The sequence below is a fragment of the Equus asinus genome, chromosome 6, assembly GCF_041296235.1.
Source record: "Equus asinus isolate D_3611 breed Donkey chromosome 6, EquAss-T2T_v2, whole genome shotgun sequence".
Classification (NCBI taxonomy): domain Eukaryota; kingdom Metazoa; phylum Chordata; class Mammalia; order Perissodactyla; family Equidae; genus Equus; species Equus asinus.
This window is the reverse complement of record NC_091795.1, coordinates 101,311,672-101,338,352: the sequence shown is the minus strand read 5'-3', so window position 1 is coordinate 101,338,352 and position 26,681 is coordinate 101,311,672. Positions and strand designations below refer to the sequence as shown.

General features: G+C 48.1%; 1 protein-coding gene across 2 annotated transcripts in view; it reads right to left on the bottom strand.

Annotated features, from left to right (window-relative positions):
• PXDN (peroxidasin) overlaps nucleotides 1–26,681 on the bottom strand; it is an 87,147-nt gene that overhangs the window by 38,801 nt on the left and 21,665 nt on the right. The window contains exons 2-6 of one of the 2 annotated variants that reach the window (XM_070512696.1): nucleotides 10,615–10,686; nucleotides 9,566–9,637; nucleotides 5,330–5,401; nucleotides 1,447–1,518; nucleotides 1,008–1,079 (exon numbers count right to left, since the gene is read on the bottom strand). In XM_070512696.1, the coding sequence (XP_070368797.1) occupies nucleotides 1,008–1,079; nucleotides 1,447–1,518; nucleotides 5,330–5,401; nucleotides 9,566–9,637; nucleotides 10,615–10,686 (360 nt within the window). The remainder of the gene's footprint in view (nucleotides 1–1,007; nucleotides 1,080–1,446; nucleotides 1,519–5,329; nucleotides 5,402–9,565; nucleotides 9,638–10,614; nucleotides 10,687–26,681) is intronic. The other variant, XM_070512697.1, reaches the window with a different exon arrangement.

The following is a 26,681-nucleotide window of genomic DNA, read 5'->3' as shown; positions in this document are numbered from 1 at the left end:
GCCCCCAACTCCACAGGCCTGCTCTGGCATCTGGGTGAGAAGAGCGCAATTAAGTGGGGCCTGAAATCCAGGGTTTCACAGAATGAGCAAAGTCAAGGGAGCAAATAGCAGGCAGAAAGGAGGTGCTGAGGTCGAAGGATCGGCCTTTGTCAAAAAGCCGTCAGCGTGTTCATCAGGACGCAGCAGCCCCGCCTGCCTGCCCTGAGCTCATCTTGGTGATCCTGGCAATTTCTCTGCTACTCTCTCACCCATCAAATATGGAAGCACTGATCACATCCTTCCCCTGGAATGTGGTTTTAGTTGGCTGGTGATTGCTTTACCCCAAAGAAACAAATCATGAACAGTGAGGAAAGTCTATGTCTTATTTCACTTTATTTCACTGAAGAGATGAAACAGACAAAAGGCCACTCTGGGTCTGGCTTCTTAATATGAGTTTTCTGTTTCTTTCTCATCTAGTTCATCGTACGCAGTCAGTGATAGAAACTAAAAAACAATGGCTTTCAAGACCACAAAGGAAAACACAAAAAAGATGTCCAATGACTTCCTCCATCAATACTGAAATGCTTTAATTCCCTTATAAGAAAGCACCGACTATAAGGCAACGTTAGTTTTGGAGACCTAAAAATGGGTACACTTCAGTCTACTTAACATGTTCAGATACATGGGTGCCTAAATAAAAGGAATACAGCATAGAGATTCTGTCTAGACTGATTTTATTTCCAGTAGTAAATACACACCACAGAATTAAAAATTAATTTGAAGAATTTAAAGTTGATTCTTAGAAATGTGCTCCTCGCCTATTAAAGGATGATCCCACTGCCACGTTCCCTGGATCTCCTCAAATCTCGGTTTTACATTCTGATGCGTCCCATCACCCCCCAGCTGTAGAACTCTTTGCTATTGTGCATTCTGATCACAACACACACTTCACAGGACCCAACAGAAAGGGGCAGGAATGGAGAAGCTAGGCTTTGCTGGACAGACAGCACAGAAGGGCCCATACTCACAATCTTTTCATGGACTCCAAGTGATTAAATGTTCCTGGAACCAAATGTGTAATTCGGTTGTTATGCAAAAATCTGTTGAAAGAGACAAGACAACAAAGTAACTTTTAAAAATACTTCTTAGATGCATAGAAGAGTGTAAGCCATCAATTAAATCAGCTTTTAAGAAACTATCTCGGTGATTGCATTGACTTAATACCAATGAACCTGAGAACAAAGTTATTAGTCCAGAAAAGGACTAGAAATTTTTTTCTATTTTATCACCATTCCCCAAAAAGAAGAAATTCTAAGTCCTGCTTCTGACTTGTTAGATGAGGAGCACAGATTTCCTGCTGAGGCAGTTTGCAGGTGTGTGAACGGATAGCGACCAGAATTCAGTTACAGCAAATGGGCAGAGCCCAGGGCTCCACGACCCACAAGTGAAGATAGAAGGTCAACTTACAGCCTTTCGAGCTTCGGCAAATGCTGAAACGACTCTGGGTCCAAAGTTTCTATCTGATTAAAATGCAGGTATCTAAAGAAGTAAAAAAAAAAAAAAAAAATTAATGATTTTAATTACTTTTTTACAGGTTTAGATTTTCTGCTCGAAAGTTTCTTTTCTAAGTCATTTCAAATTCAGTGTCAACAGATAACTCTCCAGATGTCCTACACTGTGTGGAAAACAGATGAAGTGATCGAACAGGAAGATTAAACACAACTCTATCTTGGGCCCAGATTTTCATAGAATTGGCTGGACAACGACAACTGTGGGTCAGACACAGCGTGGGCCTTTCCTTCACACCCGGAGGGAAAAACCACGACAGCTCCACCTCGCTGATTCACTTTCAAAATATATGGGCCTTTCTAGAAAAAAAACATGATCTTAATTACAGCACATAGATATGTGAATACCTTCATTCAAATCTTTTAACTTATAAACGAAGTTAGGAGGGGGATCAATTTCCACTTTAACTTGATGTTGAGCATGTTGTCACCTACAGAAACAACAACTACAGAAATAATGAAAGAAAAATCGCCCTGGACTAAGGGAGCTAACGCACTTCCTCAAACGTCCCTTAAGTGCAGACCACCTGGAGATTATGCTTCTTTCCATTTAAGATGTCTCCTTGCTTCCCATAATTTACACATTTTTGGCATGACTAATTTCTTCTAATTTTCCTGAATACTGCTTTTCTCACTTGAAAATTGGTGGGCTGTCCCTTACCTAAAACACTCTTTGTCACCTCCTAACTGGGATGTAGGTGAGCGAGCCCCCCATCCACACAGCAGAAGAGGGGTCTCCACTCACGCACCCACCCCAACAGGCATGCATTTCAAACGTTGGCTTCTCCGTGAGAGGCGGGACCCCCGGGAGTGACAGTCACAGCACCAGGGTTACAGGTCTCAAAAACCCACATCAAAGAGAGCTTTCTCAAAACTCGCCCCTCATCAGTTAGACACTTTCACTAACATTTGAGATTACTGTAACTTCAAGGTCACCAAACTTCTACTGCCCGCACCCCTGGCCTGTCCGTATGCAGCTCTGTCCCTGGGCAGCTCACCAAGACCACAGAGTGACCCCAAGTCTGAGAAGGGTGCAGGGGTGGGCTGTGAGCCGGCAGAGCTCAGGCCTCCCCGCCGAGCTCAGAGCTGCCTCACCCTCTGCCACCCCCTCTCCCGTCGCCTGGAGGGGACAGGTTTGTGCCCAGTGCCGTCCATCCACGAGTGGAAACTATGAGAGCAGGGTGAACTGAAGCAGGAAAAGAAGGAAATGCCCAATCAATGGCGACCACAGGACAGTGCCCAAAGGAGACAGAAGCAAACAAGAAGCTCCAACAGCCACCCAGGAGCAGCCTGGGGACTGGGCCCACCGAGGACACAGACGCGCAAAGCAGACTCGCTCAGCAGGGCAGGCAGGCAGGGCAGGAGTCCTGGGCGAAGCGGATGAGGAAGAAGAGGCAGGACATGCCAGTCCCGATTTAGAGTTTGTTTAAAAATCTACACGCAGCAGCCACAGCACAGGTTGGCCAGGAAAGAGGCCGCCCAGGCAGGACGCAGGCAGCCTGCTTAAATGGTGCCAAGAAAACTAACCATCAGGGGTTCACGGGCTCCTGGAACAGCTGCGGCTCCGGGCAGCCGGGGGTGCCAGCCACCCATCCCACAGTGGAGGAAGCCACAGACCAAAGATGGGAAGTGAGGCCCCAATTCTAATTCACATTCTGACTCTGGCCACGCACATTTGCTGACACAGGACCACGGCCTCCCACGGAGCCCATGTTAAATTAATCAAACACAGAAACCACGATACTGAGGGGCTCCAATGCCCTGGCGCCCACGTCAGCAAGCCCAGAGCTGAGCCTGGAAATGCCTCAAGGTTACCACATGGAAACCCAAGGACAATCCATCACATGGCCAACCAGGCGTGCGCTGCAGACGACCAGCGATTCCCTCTCTGGCTCCAGCACCTTCTCTCTCGTCTCCCCGATCGCGTCAGGGAGGCTCCTGACCACTCATGGGTCAGCGCTGCCCAACTCAAATCAATTTTTGCTCAAGTAAACTCTTAAAAACCTCTATATGCCTCAGTTTATCTTTTATCTGAGAAGCTCAGCAGACACTGGCAGGCCTCAAAGCCTTCCCACTCAGCCACCGGGCTCCAGAGGGCTCGGCCCTTCCAGTCTCCCCTCTGGCTGGGAAAGCCCACCTCTTCAGCGGTTGGGTCTGGAGGGGCCTCCACGGGACGGGGATGGAGTTAGTGGAGACCTACAGACTGTGCACACACGTCAGGGACAGCATCCGCCTGAGTTCTCGGGGGACACACTCATCTCCCTATGCAGTGCCCTCCTGGAGGGTGGGGACCTGGTCCTAACTGTCTCCTCACCCCCCTCAGCAACCCAATGATGTTACCCGAGTGCAGGAGGAGTCCCAGCAGCAGAGACCCCAACCACCAATCCTGGGTTCTGAAGACAGCCTGACCCAGGATGCACCCCCGCAATCATCAGAATGCTAAGTCAGAAAATTCTACTCGGTGTTCCATACATGCCATTCCTCTGCCCTCCTCGTTTCCCCCTGGACTTCACCTCTTTCTTCCTTAAAAATCACTCAACCTGCCCCCTCATAAAGCTCGATGAGCAGCACCTAGTTCTCATCTTTTCAGCGTGTGTAAACCACAGCCAGGATTTTACAGCTGTCTGCTACGATTACCTTATCGCCCTCGTGCCATTAAAAGCATGTCGGATGCAAGAACTTGTTCCCTTGTAAACTCTCCCTCCATCTGGATGTTTTCCAGATTTTCCATGTGTTTCTGGAAAACATAATGGTCTGAAATCCTTTTTTTCCTTCTCTCTAAAGCAGGGACTATACAAGCTCTTAGATATAACTTCTCCCCAATACACTCTATGCCATGAACCATCAGCTCAGGAAAGCAGCTCAAACTTGAATAAATAAACACTTATTTAGAAACACGAGCACTGGGTGTGCTTCCAAAGCACTGGGTTTGCTTCCAAAGCACTGGGTTTCGGGTGAACACTCTCCCCAGCTCTGCCGTAAGGTCTCTGGAGGTATTTCTGTGCCCAGACAACCAACAAAACATGAAAACACATCAACAGTTGTAGCAGAAGGATGTCATGCTGCGTTACGGGAAACAGCTGCTTTCCATCCATGTAAGTAAAACTATGTGACAACTTGAAGCTCCTCAGGAATTGCTTCAGCTCATTGACTGAAAGGTGAACTGGCCAAGCAAACAAACCAGAAAAAACTGCTTTTACCAAGAATTCTACTTAAAAATTAACACTCTGACTTCATAGCAAAGTAGGACATCATATGCCGCCAAAGAAACATGTCACATACGCTAACTAGAAACACATGGAAAACAGTTGATTTTCTCCAAAATAATGACATCATGAATGAAGAAAGTAAACTGCACGAGTGCAGATTCACAAACAGGAAACAGTACAATGGGAACCGTCTCCTCGCCCTGCAGTGCCCTGGATTCTTCTCCCCAAAAGACCTTTCGTGCTCAAATCTGTCTGCAAGCCTGTCTCTCCTTTGAACTGGGAGCTCCGTGGGGACAGGAGCCACTCGGCCTCACTGTTCTCTGCGTCACGAATGCGGGGCACATGGTCTGGTGCACAGCGGAAGCCAATAAATGTCTCCTACTGGATGGAGGGAGCCGACAGACAGACGAATGACCAGTCAGTGACGGCTCTTCCACCTGCATGCACATGCTCCCTACGCCCCACTTAGTACAGACATGCATCGTGCAAACAGCCACTTAGTCCGCTTTCCCTATGAGAGGCAGAGGGCAGGTGACACCCGAGACCCTGAATACGGAGGACAGGGACACTTACAGTTGCTCTAGGGAGGAGAGTCCCTTAAAGGCTTGCCTGTCAATTGACTGGATCTCATTCTTGTACAAATAGCTGAAACAAGAAACACGGGGGGTTAGTGCCCACGAGAGGCCACGGCTGCAGACGGAAAAGGAGAATTAAGGCGACACATGGAAACAGTTTTAAAATTAACGATCCCATGAGAATACAAACAAAACCTTTACACAGCGAGTGCAGCCCCTCTCACGGGGGCTCCCCTTCCCTTTCTCAAAGGAAAATCTCCAAACTGGAGGTGGTCAGACCTCTGCTGTGTAACGGGCAGATTCTTGGAACATGGCCTATGAGTTGTTGACAGTCCCTCACTCCCCACAAACATGTGATATGCGTCGACTATAAGATTCTATCACACATGCGGTTTCAAAATATCCAGAAGGAATTTGAAGAGTAGACAGTGTGAAGACTACATGTGTCCCGAATGACTCTCACCCGCCCAGAATCCCATTCTTACAAAACAGGAGCAACAAAGGCCTGTCAGAAGAATCACTTTACTGGCCCACCGCCTGTTTTCGTATGACCCGAAAGCTAAGAATGGTTTTTGCATTTTTTAAAAATGTTCAAAAATTTTAAAAGAAAAACAAAATTTGGTGACACATGAAAATTATATGAAATTCAAATTTCGGGGTCCACGAGTACAGCTCTGTTGGTACGCGGCCACGTCCGCTCGTTTAGTATCACCCACGGCCGATTCTGTGCTCCGTGGCAGAGTTGAGTAGTCATGACAGAGAGTGTATGCCTGTAAAGCCTCAACTCTGTCCTTTACAGAAAAGTTAGTCAACTCCTGAACAAATTTATCAAGGATGAAGACTTTCACACCAAAGTTTCACAATTCCAACAAGAACCACAAAAGGGTGCACATTGGATCTACCCGTCTGTCTGGGACACGACGACTTCTCAGCACCACGCTTCTCCTCACACATCTCTGCAGCAGCAGATGCCGGCGAACCCCAAGAACGCGGTGGTAAACACGTGACTTCCACGCCCAGACTCGAGATGTGAACCCTGGCGGTTCCCCACCACTGATGTAGGCAGAGGGACGAACCGAAACCCACTGCCCTCCTACAGCTGACCTCAGGCTGAAGCTTCTTTTGCGTTGGTTACCATGGGCTGGGGTTTCACTTAGCTATTCCACCAAATAACCAACACTTTCTGTCTCGTGCTTGTAATACCACGTGCCTCATCGCCAGAAGCACAACGTGTTTTATTCTTTGATTAGCCACGTCTGGTGCAGGCCCAATTTGTCAGGGCCGCTCTGCTGTCTTTGATTGGTGCAGTCCATCTAAGTGTTTCTCACTTCTTGCTGTACAAATCCGCAGAGACGACCTCACAAAGAACTACAAGCCTAACACAAACCAGCCAGAATGCCCCCAGAAAGCAACAGCCCAGTGCCCGCGACAGGGGCCTGGCGCAGCGGTTACTGCCAGGCTGTGTAGGCTGGAATCCCTGAACTGCCACTCACTATGTCATCTTGAATAAGACAGTAACCTTTCTCTGCCTCAGTTTCTTCCTATGTGAAATGGAGACAATAGCAGCACCGCACAGGGTCATGGAAATTAAATTTGTTGTTGTTAGTGTCACTGAGTCAATCTGACTCCCAAGGACTTGTGTTCTGCAGGGGCCCTGCCTGGTCTTTTCTGCCACCCTCTCCCCTTCCAGCGCTACATCAGACAATGCTCCACTGCTATTCATAGAGTTTTCATGGCCATTTTTTTTGGAAGTGGGTGGGCAGGTCCTTCTTCCTAGTCTGTCAGCTCAGCTGAAACCTGTCCACCACGGGTGACCCTGCTGGTATTTGAAATACCGGTGACATAGCTTTCAGCATCACAGCAACACACAGCTGTCACAGTACGACAACTGACAGATGGTGGGTGTGGTTCCCTGACCAGGAAACAAACCCGGACCGTGGCAGTTAGAGTGCTGAATCTTAACCACTAGACCACCAGGGCTGGCTGAGTGAAGTTAAATAAATATACAGAAAGCTTTAGAGTAGGGCCCAGCACATGGTAACTACTGTTCAGGTGTGAGTTATTACTGATGATAATATTCCTATAGAAGGTAAATCTGAATGGAGGTTTCTGTGCCTGTTTCCTAAAAACAAAACAGAACAAAAACCAAACAGCGCTAGGAATATGTTTGCATGCACTTTAAAAAAATGAGAGTAAAGGAATCCTTTTAAAGAATATGTAAAACAACTGGACCAAACTAATATGTATGAATGGATGTCAATAAAGACATTGGGACATGATTTGTTTTCATAAGAATAACTGAGTACTGATCATCTTCTAACAGTAAATTACAAATACTTCTCTACCTCATCACAGAGTTGACTCTTTGAATATGAGTTCTATCTCGTGCTAATTCATCATGAGGAAATACTAACTAGGGGAAGGTTTATGCCGTCCCAGAAGTAACTGGGGTTCTGGTGGACAAGGAATATTCAACTTCTAAGGGTATACTTTGGCACTGACCAAATAGATAAGGCTGATAAAATCAATACATTACAGAAGAGCTCTTAAATATTTAAATGATACTATTGCACTCTCCTACATCAGTGCTCATCAGACTGTACTCACCCAGTGAGGTCTAAGGAACAGGAGAAGGGAGCTGGGGACCCTGAACACATGAGTAAGGGGTCCCCAGGGTCTTTCCCATCACAGCTCCATCCCTACTCCTCAGGGCTTTTTCTCATCACAGTCTATCTCCTCTCTTGACTGCTGACCTCTGCTCAGCCCATCCCCAGTGACCTGTGGTACCCACGGCAAACGTGCATCATGGATGTGTTCGAGTGGGAGAGAGGAAAAAAGGTTGGAGCATGGAAGCCTTGAGAGTAAGCCAGTCAGGAGGTGAGGTTTAAAATATTATTTAAAAGAGATCACCTTAAGTGAAAAACAAAGTATCCCAAACTCCTTAATGTTAAATATATTTACAGAGCAAATAAGTTGATCTTAGGTAATTCATACCAAAAGCAAAATATAAAATAAAAAATAAACTAAACATGTACACACATAAACACACACTGTGAATGCTGGCTTTCGGTTCACTGCCTCTGCTTTCCAAGAAATCCAAACCTTTCTTCTGGAACTTGCACTACACTTAAAATTTTAAAAAATAATAAAGCAAAGAAAAGTTCAAAGAATAAACATGCAGCCTGTCTCTCATTTTGAAAATGTGTAACAAGGCTTGGTAACGTTCATACAGAATTAAAAATTAACATACTATCCCAAAAGTGGTGGAAAATCTGTTTACACATGACACTTTCAAATATCTTCATTGAGGAAAATATATTTCAATTAACAGTTACAGTTAACTCTGTAGTTAAGAAACACTGATGCGTCTAAAATTAAACATTTCAAAACCCACATCAACACTCACAATATGGCTTTGTTTTAAAAATCAACATAATGTAAAGACATTCAGGTTCACGTATAACATAAATTTCCAATAAAAATCACTGATGTAAATCCCTCATTAAAATGGTTCTACTTAAAAAGTTATCTAAGGTCTAAAAGTAAGAATAATTTGCTGAAAGCACATGACACATACTTCTAATCTGTCTGGAACGAGGAATGTAATCGGAGTGTTTTTCTTAACGCTTCCCAATTTTAGAATAAGTGCCATGAAGATACCAAACCAGCAACCCCCAAGAGGGCGTCTTCTACACTGCAAAACTGACTTCTACGAGCACATCTTTCAAACGCCAATAAGTTAATTAAGTAAATGAAATCACTTGGAGAAAAGTGGAGAAAATTAGCAGGAATCAGTGACATTCCAAAGAGATCTGTAATTTACACGGTACATTTCACCACAGCTGCAAAGGGAGCTCAACTGTCCTGAGAGCTTTTGTCTCACGAGACACCTGTCAGCTGTTCACACGCAACTGGACCTGAGGGCAACTCCCACCTCAGCAAGTATCACTAGTCCCAGGATGACTGTCAGAGGCTATGGCTTTTAACTTTTTTCAACCTATTTTACTGAAGGCTTAGTAGCTAAACACTAAAAATCCCTTAGGCAGCTCTTTATACCAATGACAACTCACTTTAAAAATCCCAGCTGAAATTTCACTCACCTTCTGAAAATTAAACCTCTTTAAATGGGTGTATTTACAATAATTCATAAGCAAGTCAAAATTTAGCTCCATGATGAAACAGTCAAATACAGATAACACAAGCTTTTGGGATAAAGAACTGATCATTGACTTACAGATATTTCAAATTCTCCAAGTCTTCGAATGATCCCCCAGGTATGCTCTTGATCTGATTATTGTTGAGAAGCCTATGAAAGTAAGTTTCAATCAGAATTAAAACAGCTACAGACCTTAACATCAACATTCACGAAATGCTAAATTAACACAAACACATAGCACCTTCAGAGGCCCGTAACTACAAATTTTCTCAAGAAAGGAGCATCCACGTTACCCCACTGTTTCACCTTTGTATGTAAGAGAGAAACAGGTCCCTCTCTCCTATACAAAGGAGTATCTGTCTTCATCCTGTTAGTAGATTTTCTACTTCAGCCGGGACTATGGCCATGGTGGAAGTACAGAGTGTCAAGCCAGATGTGTCACTGAAGGGAGGTCCTTAGCCAATGGGAAGGGACTGGTATGCAGAGCCACAGGTGGTCTGCCCTCCAGGCTCCTGATCCCATTGCCCTGCATATTCCCCAGCACCCAACAGTCACTGTCCAGGTGCAGAAGAGCCAGAGAAACCAGCCTCCCACCGTGCTCAGTACAGCAGATAGCAGAGCAGCCTGGGGTCTGCTGCAGAACCACTCAGCTGTCGGGCCTGTTCTCTTCCTCCACCCTTGAGGTCTAAACCCTGGGGCGCAACTGGGTAGCCCTCCAACCCTTCCTGAGTCCACATCAGTTCAGGAGAAGTGCCGTGCCCTCGACCCCGTGGTGGGAGACCAGCACAGCTGAGCGAACCCGGCCCAACAAGGGGCTGAGTTGCTGACACGAAGAGAAGGGGAGCACGTGGCCTGTGGCCTAGCTCACACTGCCATACAATGGCCAGGTTCACGGCTGTCAGACAGACCGTCAGGGACAATGCCAGAATGGCCACCAAGCATGGGATCCTCAGCGACCCATCCTAGTCTGCACACTCCTCTCAGGCTCCACCTCGGCCTCGACCATCCATACCCATCCACCGTGGGTAATCGGGGTCGACCGCAGTACTTGAGATCCACCCACAGGCGGAGGTGTCACGACTTCTCTATTTTTCTCTCCTGGTTCCCAGCAGAATGTTTGGACTTACAAGGTATTCAAGTTTCTCAGCCTCCTGAATGCTCCAGGTTGGATCTCTCTGATTCTGTTAAAGCGAAGATCCCTGTGAAGAAACAAGAAATGCATTTATAGGGAGATCTGCAGTCATCACTAATCTATGTCATTTTTAAATGTTCCGTTTCAAAATGGCGATAAGGTAGCTAAGAAATTGAATCTCAAAATGTATTCCCTGGATGAACCATCTCTTTGCTGAGGCTAGATTCATCACATGAATATTTATCTGAATGACAGATCGACGATGTCACAGTACACGAATTTGTTTAAACAATAATTATGGGAAGATAAAATATTACTTTAAGTACCTATCCATCCACCTTCTGCCAATCCACTAGAAAACTGAACGTCAGTAAGGCTTCAGATAACACACAGGATCAACTGCATCTACTCAAGAGGCGAGCCCCACGGGCCACGTACTTGTGGAAACACTTCACAGCTCCTGCGTGGAATTTCATGAGCTGGAATTTGGTTGTTTATCAGGTAACCACCAATTACATTTTCCCAGTGAGGAAGTTTAGACCGAATGTGTCAAAACCACTATGCTCATTGAGCAGGTGAACTGGGAAAATGAGGATAACTAATGTATGGATTTTGACCTAACATTTCTAAACAGGTATTTTACATACAGTTAAACATGCACTGGTAGACTAGTTATTTATTTTTTCAAGGACAGAGGGAGGACTTGAACAGCCAGCCCAGCAGAGACCAGGGGGCAGGACAGGCTCGATCCAGAGACGGACCCACCAGCTGGCCCAGCGCAGGAGAAGCACGTGGATGGTTGTAGAGCTGACACTGGGGCAGAGCAAGCGTGGGGGGGCTCTGACCCTGGGGGTCAGGAGTTCAGAGACAGAAGGGATGCAGACAGAGATCTGCTTTTACCCTCTGACAGCTTGAATTAAAATCTATAAATTTAGCAAGTATGAAAGTCACTGAAAAATAAACAGAAAGACCACTTTCCTTTATCAACGTCTTAGAAAAATTAAAATTCCTCATTCACAGGTCCAACCCCTTCTAACCCAGTCCAGTAGGGACTATTATGGGTGGAACTGTGTCCCTGAAATTCATGTGTTAAAATCCTTCCCCAGCGCCTCAAATGTGACCTTATTGGGAGAGAAGTCTTTATAGGAGCTGATCAAGATAAAATGAGGTCACAGGGTGGGTCCTAATCCAATAGGAGTGGTGTCCTGAGAAAAAGTTGCAATTTGAGGTCAGGCACCCAGGGAGAAACCATGTGGACCCTGGAGCTGTTGTGTCACAAACCAGGAAACGCCCAGGGTTGCCGAAAACCACCACAGATTCTCCCTCATGGCCTCAGGAGGGGCCAACCCGGCCAGCCCCTATCTCGGACTTCCAGCCCCCGGAACTGGGAGACAACACATCAGTGTTTAAGCCGCCGTGTGTGGTGCTTTGTTAGGGAAACTAACAGAGGATCCTGGGGCAACATTTGCTTCAAATCATGAATGGATGTTTCTGTTACTACTTTCCTTGAGCTCTTTTAATGTTCATAATCTTTTCTGGAATCTGATTACTTTGAGACACTTTAATACCTGTAAATAATTTATAGAATTGGTTCTAGTTTATGATACAATAAGAGGCTTCTCAAAAAGTAATTGTTTGAGTCACTAAAATTAGTCGTGTTTGGTGTCGAGTCAGCAAACGAAATACGGTGCGTTCTGTCATTTGCCTTCTTGCTTTGGGACAAGGTCTGGGGAAGGGGAGTTCATTTTCCCTTCTGCCCACCCAGGCACCCACAGGCACCATCTGACCCGAGTTTGCACCCTCAAGCCCTCCCCGGGCCACTTTCTTCCCCCAACACGCTCTGCCCAGAACACTCCTCCCGCTGCACTGCAGTGTTTGTTTCTAAATAGGCTAGGATTTAATTTCCATTCCTATTCTGAATGCTGCAGGTGGTACTACTTGGAGGCGTGCCGAAAGTCAGGAACAGTGAAGGCAGATGCAGAGTCCTAACGTGTGAAATGTGGATCCGTTATTAATGAGGAAAGAGCTCTGGCTGAGGCTGCAGTGTGAACCCAAGTGACTGGCAGAAGCTCTCTGCCCTCACAGGTAACATGAGGTTTCACCGAATTTGAACAGATGAGCCAGGTGCAAACAGAGAAAACCTCCTCCTGGAACGCCGTGACACACTCACACACAGCAGAAACCATCCAGACACTGTGTTCAGGAACCAAGTTTCAAGTCCAGAGTAAAGACCGTGGCTTGAACACCCATAATGTCTGACTCCCATTCTCTGTAAATCCGTACTCAAGTGACAGAGGACCAATGATGGCAAAAACAATTTGGAAACTGGAAAGCAAACCAATGAGTGAGGATTTGGCAACTCAGAATTCGACCTGAGCAGGCTACCGGCAAGACTAGGAACCAGCCCCTGCGATGTGGCAAAACGCATTGGCACCGCCAAACTCGGGTAGTGATGGAGAGGGTGTTGCCGCAGACACAGCAGCCCCGCACACCTGGCCCTGCGCACCTGCAATGTGGCCTAACCAAAACATGGGGTCCTTGGATGACGCACAAGAGATCTCAATGATCTCATACGAAAAATGGAATTTAAAGCTGTCATTACTTGCAATAAGCTTGTATGTTGATTGCAAGTTGAAATGAGTATGTCTGATATATAGTTAAAGTCTTAGTAAACTTAACCTGTATCTTTCTAATTTTTAATGAACCTGTTAGAAAATTTAAAATTCCATACGTGGTCGCATCATACTGGTGGTACTGGACAGCGCTGGTCTAGGTTAAAGGGGAATATTTCAATCTTTTTTCAAGCATCGGATCAATTCCCCACTCTCTTAGCCAGAAAGCCAGAAAAAGACGGTACACTACCATCCTAGAGACGGTAAAACAGAGAGTCCCCATTCTAACAAAGAAGAATCTTAGCAGAGAAATTAAAAGGATAAAAAAGAAATCAAACTGAAATTCTATAACCAAGACACAATAACCGAAATGAAAAAACTCATTGCATGGCATTAACGACATATTGACTACTCCAGACAAAAAGGGAGTGGACTTGAAAGCAAACATTATAAATTACCCATTCTGAAGGAAAGAGGGGAGAATGTTTACACACTCAGCGTTTACATGCATGGACACACAGGCCTCCTCAGGGACGCTCATCCTCCACAGCCACGGAAGAGCAGAGAGTAAGAGGCCGGGTGACCCCAACCCAGAGAGACAGACTGAGGGAATGAAGACGCTGTGGACAGGGAGCCAAGAGTCATTTCAAACATGAACCCACGTTCTAAGTCCTAACCGCAAAGTGCATGGGCTGCTTGTTACCTGAATTAATTCCCACTCTGTAGGGAGAATCAGGAGGGATGCGCTAACCTAGGAATGGTGACGATTCTCCTAAGCAGCGTTCTCAGTGGGGCCCCCTCAGCAGCAGCAGCAGCTGCACCAGGAACTTGCTAGAAAAGCAAATTCTGGGCCGGCCCCAAATCTAGAGAATCAGAGACTCTGCAGTGGGGCCTGGTGATGTGCATTTTCACAATCTCTCCAGGGGAAGCAAGGTGAAGTGTGAAAACGACTGCTCTCCAGCAGTGTGTGCATGTGTGGCTGCATGTATATGTGTAAGCACGTGCACCTGTGTGGATACGCATGCACACTCACACACACACACACTCAGCAGACGTCTGCTTGTCCCCTCTGCGCCTCCTCCACGTCTGACCCTGAGCCCACCTGTCACTGCTGACATAAAGCTTATGTTAAACGTGAACTGAACTCTCCAGCTAAAAAGCGGTTAAAACCAAGTATGTAATTTAACTCATCTTCTTTTTTAACTTTTAAATTGCTGTCTACACACGCCTGGGCAGACAATGTGTGTAACCCTACAGAATACAGCCATAGGGTCATTCATTACCTACCTCACACACTTGGGTGTGCTCAATTATTTCACTAGTAGAATTGTTATTTTCACAATCATAATAACTACTTCCACAAATAATCCTAACAGGAAAAAAAACTGTCCTAAACTTTAAAATTAACGAGCATTTCAGAAGCACTCCCTCTGCTCGTCCCCGCCCCCCACACCCCGCAGTGGAGCCCCCTCTGCTCCAGCTGGGGCCCTGGGGCTGGGTGCGCTGGGCAACACGGCCAGGCGGCCCTCATCCACACCTGCTGGCTAGCGCCCAGGCCCTCTGCTCACCTGCCAGCTGCCCTTCAGTGCCACTTCTCCCAACAATGAACTTTTGGAAATTTCTCCATGAAGTGGCTGTAATGAGGGAGTGGAGGTAGATTCTAGAAAGCTCTGGGAAAGCCACAGCTGAATACACGTGAACACTGACAGCTGACAGCAAGAGGGCAGCTGCAAACTTTCACTGAGGCCAAGAGGAAAGCCCCGAAGACACTGGTACAGCTCGGCACCCCTTCCTGCGTGAGCTGGAAAGTGCCCATCCTTCCTAAACACAGGCACTCGAACCCTCAAACCCCAAGGACAGTAATAATACTCCACGTGCACAGTAACCAAGTGGTGAGACACCAGGGACGTGCAAAGTGCTCCACACACCATGAAGCTCTTTGTGAGCATCCACGGTGACCGTCATCCGCACAGGCCCCCAGATCTCGCTGACTCATTCACGGAGTACATTAAGTACATATTGGGTGACAATCTCTCAAGAGAGCAGTTTCTACACTTAGAGCATCTCAGTGTAGGACAGGAGTTCACTCAAAGGCTCCTAGAAATTATGATTGTAGGCAAGCTCATGGTGAACTTCACAGTCTGCTTCCACCTTACCTGGCTACAGAAGTGACACACAGTGGGGCTGTTGGTGGGGACAAGTTAGGGCATGGTAAAGGTGGTTGGTTTTAGGAGGGAGGAGAATTGGAATCAGGTTGGAAGAAATCCCTGAACGTGGCAAACAGGAATTCAGGAACTAAGAAAAATTAGGTAATTTGCCGAAAGTCACCCACTCTGTAAGGAGCAGCACTGAAAATGGAATTAGGACCAGCCCAGGGCTCCTCTCTCAGCACCTGACTGCTCCCAGCGGAGGCCGTCAAGGAGCCATTTTCCACCCTTGCTGGAGGAATTCAGCAGATACCCTGCTCCCGGCAGCACTTACATTCAAGAGTTCTTCAGAATGTTGAAGAGCTACTTCTGACCACCTTAAGGGAGCAGGGAGCCAGGACAAGCCATGTGCATACAGAGAACAGACGGAGCAACCATTACAAACGCAACAGGAATTTCTCAAGTCAGATTCTCAAAGACAGAACCCAGGTCCATTTATATTTTATATTAAAAAGGCTAGCAGAATCTAAGCTCATAAGGCAAGAAGTTTTAGGGTGATTTTTTAGTTTTGTCTCATTTTAATGTTTCCATAATTGCAAAATCTTGATGGAAACAAAAAACTTACCAGAAAAAAACAAGAAGGAAAAACTGGGAAGAATCAAGGTGTTTGGGATAAAGCATCAAAGTACAGGTTTATATCCAAAATCAGAATCACAATTCATTACACACCACAGAACTGCAGCTTAGAACTAAAAGACGATTTGGAGATGCCAGTTTTCATCTCACCCACTCGAGGGCTCTGTGCCTTAGACCCCGTCACAGTGACAGATGAAGTCCAGACCACGCCATGATGTTTAATTTAATCATCAAGAGTTATTATGAGAAAAAAAGGCACAGTTATTAAAGACTGTCTTATAAAGATCATCTTACCATAATCTTCAGTAACACTCATTTCTAAAATAAGATTATCTTGACTTTTTCCTATTCACCAAAGTGACACGTTTTAATTCATCTTTAAATGAAAAAAAGAATTTAAGAATGATTTGTCAACAAGCCCAAAATTACACGGTATATCCTGTTTGATTTGAGAACCAAAAGTATTTCAGTTACAGGCTGAAAACTCCCATCATATCAGAGCATCAAAACTCAACGGCAGTTACTTTGTGATACAATGATTTTGTTCTTTCTCAAGTCTGTTTCATATTTGGGGGTGAGGTTTCTAACTAATGAGAGCCAGGATGCTACTTTCAAATATTTCTCTACAAATAACACATTTCAGAGGTGAACTGTCTTTATTCTCAATGGATTTTCATTACTAGTGTGGATTTTTTAAAAGTATTTGGGCAATCTTTCATGTTACATAAGAATTCTGATCACATTTGTATCACAGTGTTAAAAGTCATCTTGAGGCTGACTGCAGAATGATCCTCCTTAACTTGTATAATTTCAACATGAACGTTCCTTATATAAGTCAAATAGTGGCAAACACTGACTTTGTGGTTCTTTGGTAAGCACTAGGAGCATCTACAATACAAACCTAAAAGCTCTTAAAGTGTTGTGCCTCAGAGGAGAAAACACAGAAAGAAGTAATTCACTGATTTTAGAAATTAGCACCCCCTCTAAAGGCACAAATGCTGAAACATCGTCCCCAGCTCTCCAGCCACTGGGAATGCTGAATCTCCATCACGCCTCCCTGTCCATTCCTACGGAAGGGGAAGAGCATTAGAGGTTCATACCATTGTAGACTTTAAAAAACTGCATTCTGGGGCTGGCCCTGTGGCCGAGTGGTTAAGTTTGTGCACTCTGCTTCGGCAGCCCGGGGTTTCGAGGTTCAGATCCCGGGCGCAGACCTAGCGCCTCTCATCAAGCTATGATGAGGTGGGGTCACACACACCACAGCTAGCAGGACTCACAACTAAAATATACAACTACCTACTGGGGGGCTTTGAGGAGAAGAAAGAAAAATAAAAATAAAATTCTTAAAAAAAAAAGCATTCTAAAACCAAGCCTTATGATTTTTCACTGATATTTGGCTGGAATTAAATTATGTCCATTTTTTGTATGAATGCATGCCTTTCAGATGCCGAATGAATACCGAAAGCTTGTGTTTTTCGTGTTAATGATAGTGGAGGAATGCGTACATAAATCCATTGATTTACTTTTAATATCTACTAAGATGTCTTATGACGTAGTCTTATACGCCCCACTTAATTCTTTACAGCCAATGATTAAGGCCTAATAATTTCATTTGCTTGTGCATTTAGCAAATGCTAACTGAACAGCTCGAAGTCAGTCCCTGTGAAACGGAACGCAGTGAGGAGCTCCAGGCCTGCACTGGGCAGTGACTGGAGACAGTGGAGCGGCTGGCGCTGTGTCTTGGGGAAGAAGCACCAGGGCTGCTGGTGGACTGGATGTGCGCCGTGCGGGAAAGAAGGACTCGCGGTGACTGACTGCAGCTCCTGGCGAACGTTTGAGCCAAACACTGAGATGGGAGGGTTGGAAGGCTGCGGGGGGGGGTCAAGAGTTCAGTTCAGGGCACGCGCCTGAGATGTGGGTGAGACCACCAAGGGAAGGTGCCGAGTAGGCTCGGAGACCTGGAGTTCAGAGGAAAAGTCTAGCATGTCACTATAAACGTACAGGCTGTGGGCACAGAGATGACGCTTACAGCCTCCAACCTGGGAAGCTCTCCACAGAAGCTGTGCAGAGGAGCGGACACGACAGGAGAGGGCAGCCCCAGGGAGGCCCTGAGGAAGGTCAACATTCAGGGCAGAGAGAGAAGCGGAGAGCTGAGGAAGGAGAGGCAGAGGAGCAGCTGGAGTGTGGAGGGAAGCTGGAAGAACAGGCTTCCGGCAGGAACGCTCAGCTCTGAGGTTCAGCTGGACTCAGCAGGCAGCTCCCACGGACGCCTGCCGTACACTGTTTCACCGGCACCTGTGGGACGCAGCTGACCATCCACGGTCGGCAAGTTAGACACCTCTCACATGAGGAACACCGCCAAGGTTGCTTTGAAGAGACAACAAAATCCAAGTGCTCTCCAGCTCCTTGAGGCCTCAACAGGGACGCCCAGCACCGCTCCTGTGAACAAATTCACTACGGTGCTGAAGGACGATGCAGTGCATTTTTCTCACTAAAATTACTGGTTTTTAATGTTTGCTGTAGGAAAAAGAAAACAGGGGCTCTGTGGCACAGAAAATCTGACAGAAAGAGTTAAACTGTTTTTTTTCACACTAAAAGACGCCATAATTTCAAAGATAAGAAATTACCCAAGTATATAAAAATAATGCAACTCTTAGATAGATGCACAATTCTTTTTTTTTTTTTTTTCTGCTTTATCTCCCCAAATCCCCCCTGGTCCATAGTTGTATATCTTAGTTGCAGATCCTTCTAGTTGTGGCATGTGGGACGCCACCTCAACGTGGCCTGACGAGCGGTGCCATGTCCGCGCCCAGGATCCGAACCAGCGAAACCCTGGGCCGCCGCAGCGGAGCACGCAAACTTAACCACTCGGCCACGGGGCCGGCCCCAGTGCACAATTCTTAAACTTAAATCTCATCTTGCAGATTCTCAGAGGAGAAGAAACTATAACCTATTCCTGTTCCAATGGGTAAAAGTTAAACTCAGGTGATTAGCAGTTTATCTAGCTACATCCCTACTTCCACTCAAAACTAAAAATGCTAAATTCCGCTCTGAGACAGGCAACAGCCCCATATGGAGGGGCCCAGCTGGTGGAAGGAGCCGTGTGACCCAGCCCACTGCTTCCTTCTCTGTCCAGAGGACGGGGAGTGGAGGGGCCTGACTTACCCAACTCTGCTGGGCAAGTACTGATGGGGGGCAAGGGTCACATCATCCAGTCAGTGCCTCTAGTCAACCTAACAGGAGCTATCGTTTCCTGAAATCCAGCATTTTATGTTAAAAATGTCCATGTATCTCACATTCTGCTCCATCTTACTATGACTGCATTAAAACAAAACATTCTTAAATGCCTGGCAAATCTCGTGCGAATTTCTCTGTTTGCTGAGCACAAACAACTGAAAACATCAGATGAGACGCCCAAGGCACCTGGGACCTCGCCAGTCTTCAACCAAAACTCAGGACCCTCCCCCACAAATCACATTTTCTTCTCACTTCAACCAGGCTGATGCAGGTACCATCAACCACCGGGTCGTGTGACCAGGGCTTAACCCCCTTGTCCTTCACGTCTCCTCATCTCTCGAATCCAACACAGGGCCAGGCCTCTCTGTTTTCCATAAACACCCTTCACACCGTGGCTCCTCCATGCCACCACCACTGACACTGGACCAGGCCCACCTCCTCCGATCTGACCTTCGTGAGGCCTGGCCATGTCTGCAAACCCAACGTCACCCTTGGGTCTAGCGGCAGCTCAGGAATGCCCACTCCTCCCACACAAAGACAAGGCTCTTGATCAAGGGCAAGGGGAGCCTTCCCGTGGGCCCCATCTGTCCGTCGTGACGCGTCAGGCCCACACTCCCACCTGTCCCTCCGGCAGGGGCCCTTGGCACAGGCTGTCCCCTACCCTACAAGGCTCCTGTCTCTACTCCTCACCCAGTTAACTCCTGCTCGCGCACCACATTTGCTCAGGACACCAGACCTGTCCTCTGAGACAAGGCCCAAAAGCTGTGTGGGCGGCACACACCGTCTCCCCCGTATCCCTGTGACTGGGCTTACACAGCGGGGAGCCCTGGTTTGCGAACTGCACGCGGACTTGCAGGAAAGCAAGAATGTGCACAGGCTTCACGCCAACATCAGCGCCTGTGGTTTGGGCAAAACCGAGCTCATCTGCTCACATGTTTACTGTGACTACAAAGGAGAACCCTAAAATGCACCTTCATCAATGAGTTTCTTAACAACAAGTGTGTTGAAATAGGTTTGAAATCTTGACTTCACAATCAGCAAAGCAGCTCGGGGCCGCATCCAGCCTGCAAAAAGCGGATGCCCACAGTTTGGGCCCGCACCTCCAAAAGGCACCTTCAAATGACGTCAGCTGTCCCTGAGGAAGGCAGTCCCCACCCGGCACCCTGACTGTCCTTAGGCCAGCCCACTCCTGTCCCTCTGCGGTCCCACTCCAGTCCCTCAGGTTCCCTGAACACCACAGCAGCCATGACTTTACTGACCTCAAAAAATACTACCCAGCACAGGCCTGGCTGTCAGTTTCAAAAACCTGGCAAGTCCATTCAGGCTTAGGGGTCATCACCCGAGGGTCACGGAATGTCGCACACACTGGAAGGCAGAAGAGGATGCAGTCTGGCAGTGGAGGCTCATCGGAGCCATGGACACCCCCCGACTCCCCTGGGTGGGCCTCTCCTCTGAGCACTCAGGGCAGGCCCCTCCCCTCTCGCTGCACAATCCTCCTCTTCTCACAAGCCCATGGACTGGCAGGAGATGCTCAAGAGAGAAGGGGAGGGGCCGCCCTTGGCCCAGTGGTTAAGTTCACATGCTCCGCTGCGGCGGCCCAGGGTTTCGCTGGTTTGGATCCTGGCACTGCTGGTCAGGCCACATTGAGGCGGCGTCCCACATGCCACGAGTAGAAGGACCCACAACTAAAAATACACAACTATGTACTGGTGTGATGTGGGGAGGAAAAAGGCAGGCGGGAAAAAAAAAGGATTGGCAAAAGTTGTTAGCTCGGGTGCCAATCTTAAAAAACAAAAAGAGAGAGAGAAGGGGAGACTGACGCCAACTCTGCACTTGGTCCCAGATGCCTCCATGACATTTCTTGGAACATCAACCACCACATGATAGAAAAGGCGATTATTCATCAGGCATTCTGAGGATTTAAGGAGCTAACACACCTAGAGAAGAGTAGGTACCAAATAAAAATCAGTGAGAGCTATGGGAAATGCAAGAGCAACTGCCACAACATAACCCAGACGTCCCCTGGCACTGCCCGCCAGGTGACACATGGAGCGTCCGCACACATCCTAGGGCCTGGGGCCTGCACTGGATTCCTAAGCGGAACATCCCAGTTCACCTGAGGCCGGAGGGGCTCTGAGCCCAAGACAGGCGTACACACTACGCCTTCCATGCTTTTCTTTACCTGACTAAGCACACAGAGCCCATCCCAGTCCCACCCCGACAGGCGGACTGGAGTTTGCCCACTGTGAAATACGGTGGCCACGGCACGGTGATCTCCGGGCACGTCTGACCAGCACAGATGGCAGCGGGACCAGACCGCACCTCCGGGAGAGGCCAGCAGTCGGCCTCACCCTGCCTACTGCTGCCAGCAACACTAAGAAGGCACGGCCCTGACCCCTCTGTCCCAGCCACTCCTCAGCAGAGTTTGCAGGGAGCAGCCTTGAAGGATGAGGTAATGTCTCCTCCAGTCAAAGAGGAGGTCTGCCCACAGCTCCCCAGAAAGCGGAGCTCCCCCAAGCCCAGTGCTCATCTCCTCCCCGCGGCCGGTGCTCTACAACCCCCACAAGGACGGGGCACATGGGGCACCCACGTGAACAGGAAGCTCATGCCACCGACCGCGCTGGGAGCAATAACACCCCTGGCCTCGGAGCAGGACTCTCATGCCTTCCACCAGCCTCCAGGAAGGAGAAGCAGATTCCGGCGTCTCCTCCCTCCGTCTGAGCTCTGTGCTCTCAGGACGCAGCAAAATGACTGATCTGGGCTTTCTGGGCACACGGGTGCTTTCCTGTCTGGAGTCGGGTTCAAGCTACGCCTGGGAAACGTGACCGAAGAATCGCCCTTGACCAACATCTTCCCTACACCTGGTACTTATGCAGCCGAGTTTTAAAATGTAATTTAACTCAATTCAATATTTACCGAGCAGATTTGAAGAAACAGGGGCCACAGCTAGAAATTACAGAATTTTTATGGCCTTCTGCTGGTGGGGGCAGATGGCCAACAGGATAAGTTTATTTTTATTTGTTTGCATCCCTATCTTCTTCCTCTCACAAGTAATTAGAGGCAGCATCCAAAACAAATGCATAAAAAAGACAGATGAAATCATCTAAGGGATTAGGGAAAAAGAGAAAAGGAAAACAAGGTCAGAAAAAGAACAAGATTACCAAGCAGACGTCAGAGGCAGGATGCAAGTCTGGCTCAGAGCGTCCAGCAGCCAACGCCAAGAGAAAATGTGACCCAGCCTGGGGCTCATTAGCAATGAAACAAGCCTTAGCCCACCCTCTGGGAGATGGAGCTTTTACTGACACTGAGGCACAGGCAGAAGTGCTCACCAGACCCTCGTAAAGATCAGGAACATGGGTGTAGGAAACAGCATCCCAAAAAGAGGTTCGGCGACTGATTTTGTGTGGATGTTCCCTGCCCCTCACTGGAAGCCAACAGCACGATTTTAATGAATGATTCAATAGAAACAGTGACACAAATTTCATCCTGTTTATCTTGGCTCATCCTTCCGGCCTCCAGAGGTCTTTCTGGACTCTGATTTGCATTCCAGGATTCGCTAGTCCTCTCTGGCGTGTGTTGCCTAGGCGTGTAATGGGCATGCACTCCCCCATCTTTATCCAAGGTACTGAAACTTTAAAAACCAGAAACAAAAATGCAGCTCAGGAAAAGAAAAAGCAGCATATGACGATGAAAAGTGTGAGTCTGGGTCCCAGGCTTGGCTGCAAGCGAGGGACCTTCCAAGGGGACCAGGGAAGATTCCGGAACCTCCACTTGCACCCACCAGACAGGGCCAGCAGCCCTGCTGGTCTGCTGCACCGGGTCCTTGACATGATGTCTCTACATACGGACAGTGGACAGCACAGGCTGCACTAGTAAGAGAGACCATCCTTCCGGAATGCTCAGGGTGACTGCACATCCTTGTCCGTGTGACCCCAGGAGACAGTCCTTAACCACATAATTATTAACAACCGGTTTTACTTTCAAGAATGGAGCCATCAGACTTGAGAGTCCCGGCCGCCCGGTTCTGGCCCTTCGCACCACGGCATGAGGTGGCCCACCGACAACCATGAAGCAGATGAGCGCACGCGGGGTCAGCAGTCCAAATACTGGAGGTCAGCGCCTCTCCAGCTACCTGCAGCAAAGGACCTGTTTGCTGGGTTTGCTTTATCCCCCCAACTCCATCGTGGACTGATGCTTTTGTAAAATACAGTAAAAATGTTCTTGGATGTCACAGCAAGGTCACATTGCTATGAAAGCTCCCTTGTTATCTCACTACTAACCAGTAACAAAGCCACCTGAACACTGGCACCAGAGCGCAGACCCAACTCTGAGCATTGCTTCTTCAGGTGACATGCATGGGAACCAGTGAACAGGTGGGTCACTTCCTGGTTAAGAAGCCTCGAGGTGCAAAATGAGGAAGAGCTTCCAGTGGGAACTGTGCTCCCACCTTGGCTCTGATGGTCATCCCAGGGAGAGAGGAGGAGAGGCGGCAATGAGCCCTTTGCTGAGCATCACCTAGTTGACTTCTCTCATGGACCCTCTGAGGAGTCAGGGCACTGACAGGGTCCCTACATGATCAAGGGAGGAGTGAGGAGTGAAACCTGGGCCCGTGTGAACCAAGGCTAAAATGAGGCAGTTCTGGATCACAGGAGAGCCTGTTTCCAATGGCACAGCTCGGAGCTCTCCGCTGCGGCCACTTTCATCCAGAATCCCAGACTCCAGAGGCCAAAGGGACTCAAGAGACACAAGGGCGCCTGGGAGACAATTTGCCAAATGTTGTATTTTTTGTCGTCTCTCCCTCTGGAATTTAAGCACCATGACACCTGGGCCCTCTCTGGGCTCACAGGCATGGGGTCTGCGCATAGTGGGGTCTCCATCAATTAGGCTGAATGGAAGAACTGTCGCCCAGAACAACTCAGGAAGGGTCTCGTGCAGGCGCCGGCTGGAAGCTGCTGAGCCTCCTGCACCACCAGCTCCCACTTGTGCAGGATCAAGAACTGAAACTCGGCTCTGAGGCCCTTCCCAAGGGGCTTCAGCTTGTAACCGTTTCTCTGAGCACAGGGCTTGAGAAAGGGGGTGTTACAGGTTGGGGAGACTCAGCTCCATGGCCCTCCCCGTGGCTGCCTCGTCCGAAGTTCTGCTGGACGCTCAACCGGCTCCGTCTAACTCACCGCCCAAAGGCGGGATGCTGAATTGCTGAAGTAAGTCAACTCTTCAAATTTATCTTCTGATAAGGCCTTTAAAATTCAGGTCAATGAAAATAGTGAGCAATGGATATAAATAAAGAGGAGGGCAAAAAAAGCACCATTTTTTTCCTCCAATACACACCTTAAAAACAACTGACAGAATGATACAAAGCACAGGACAGAAAACTTTGCTTCAAAAGGAAATTGAGTTTTGGAAATAAATCGAGGTGTTGACACATTCAAAGGAAGAAGATACATAAATGTTTTTATTTTGGTTTTAGGTCTTGGGTTTTTTTTTATGAGCAAGTATAAAAGGGAAGTGGTGGTATTTAAATACTGATATTTAAATACTCTCAGTGACATACAGGGCCCAGTCCTGCAGCAGGGACCTCTCCCTGAGCCGGATCCACCCTGCTGGCTCCAGGCAGCCCCACCCTGCTGGCTGCAGGCGTTGCCACGCAGGGACATCTCCTGGTGCCCTGCCCTCAGTCGGATAAGCTGCTGCTCTCAGCAGTCTCGGAACGCATTCTTTATCACAGCTGTCACATAGCTTAGAAAGAGAAGCAAGGAGCTTGGAGCGTTGAGACCTGAGCTCAAACACGCAGAGAGGGGCACGGGCTCCCCAGGGGGCTCAGGAGGTCCTGAGGAAGAGCGAACCTGTCCGCCACCCAGAAACGTCGCCCATTCCTGACAGCCAGGGTAATTCTGGAGTTGGGGGCTTCAGAAACAGCCCTCAGATGGAAAACGTTCAAGAAGATGGGTTTCTCCCTTCCCAAACTTCCCTGGAGCATCGGGGACACTGTTCACGTTGGAATGACCCACTGGTCAGCCCTGTGTCTGCGCTCGCTATTCAGGCGCGTACTGAGATCTCTGTGCCTCGTTCACCGGGCCCCCAGGCCCCAGTCCAGAGCACGTTCCTCCCTCCAGGGACCCCCAGGGCAGCCCCCTATAGGAAGGCCCACCCCATCGGCACTCCACCCTGCCACTGGTGCTGAGCAGCTGCTGTGAGAGGAGAGAAGGCACCTGCGTCCTCCAGAGTGGGACCGTCTGCTACACCTTCCACAACCTTCCCCGCCTCCCCAGTACCAGCAAACAGTGCCCCTCCTAGAGCAGGTGCAGCCAGCCTGTTCCCCACAAGGCCAGGCGGGAAGACTTCCGGCTCCGACCTACACGGTCACTGTGGTGTCTACGGCTTCTGCTCGTCTGTCATTGTGGCCAAGCATCTACAGACGGTGCTGGAACCACAGGCACGCCGCTCCAGGAAACTCTGTTCATGGCACAAAGTGTGAAATTCAAAAACTTACAATGTCAGGAAATATTACTCTTCTTCTGATTTTTTGGGGAATATTTAAAAATGTAAAACGCACAGCTCACAGTCTAGACAAAACCAGACGACAGCCACATCTGGCCTCAGCCCAGAGTCTGGCCTAGGGTGCAGTGAGGGAGCCCCCAGGGGCTGGCCCGGGGCTGTGTCTCACCTGGTCTACCCTAGGAGATCAGCCTATTTCTAGGCTTTATGTTTCAGGAGTACTGGTTTTCAGGCCACATGCAAACGCAATTAATTAACACAAAGCCCTCCTTCTGCCTTACAAAGGAACAATATAAAGCTATTAGTTCATGCATAGTGTCTCCCCTGGGAAGATATCCCAATCTTTTCTATGGGTGTTTAAAAAATGAAATCAGGAGGCTGGCCTGGTGCGTAGTGGTTCAGTTTGCGCACTCCGCTGCGGCCGCCCAGGGTTCATCGGCTCGGATCTGGGCATGAACCTACACACTGCTCATCACGCTGTGGAGGCATCCCACATGTAGACTGGAGGAAGATGGGTACAGATGTTAGCTGAGGGCCAGTCTTCCTCAAGCAAAAAGAGGATTGGTGGTGGATTTTAGGTCAGGGCTAATGTTCCTCAAAAAAATAAAAATAAAATAAATGAAATCAGTATCTTTTCTGCTTCCCAGACAAAAAAGTGGCCAGAATTGTGACTATAGATTTTTCCCAAGGCCATTTTATTCTGTCTCAGAAAGCCCCCAGCGCAGGGTTACACCAAGGACAGCAGTGTCATTAGAGTTTTTCTAAGCCAACACGAGGCAGACAAGACCCCTGCACGAAAGACATGACATGCATGCTTTCCAACTACGCGTGTCAGTGAAAACATGAGCAGACTGACATCGTTCTCATCAGAAACAGCCAAGAAAACACCGAATGGACGGAAGAACGCTCCCCCCAGGACCATGCCGGCACCATCC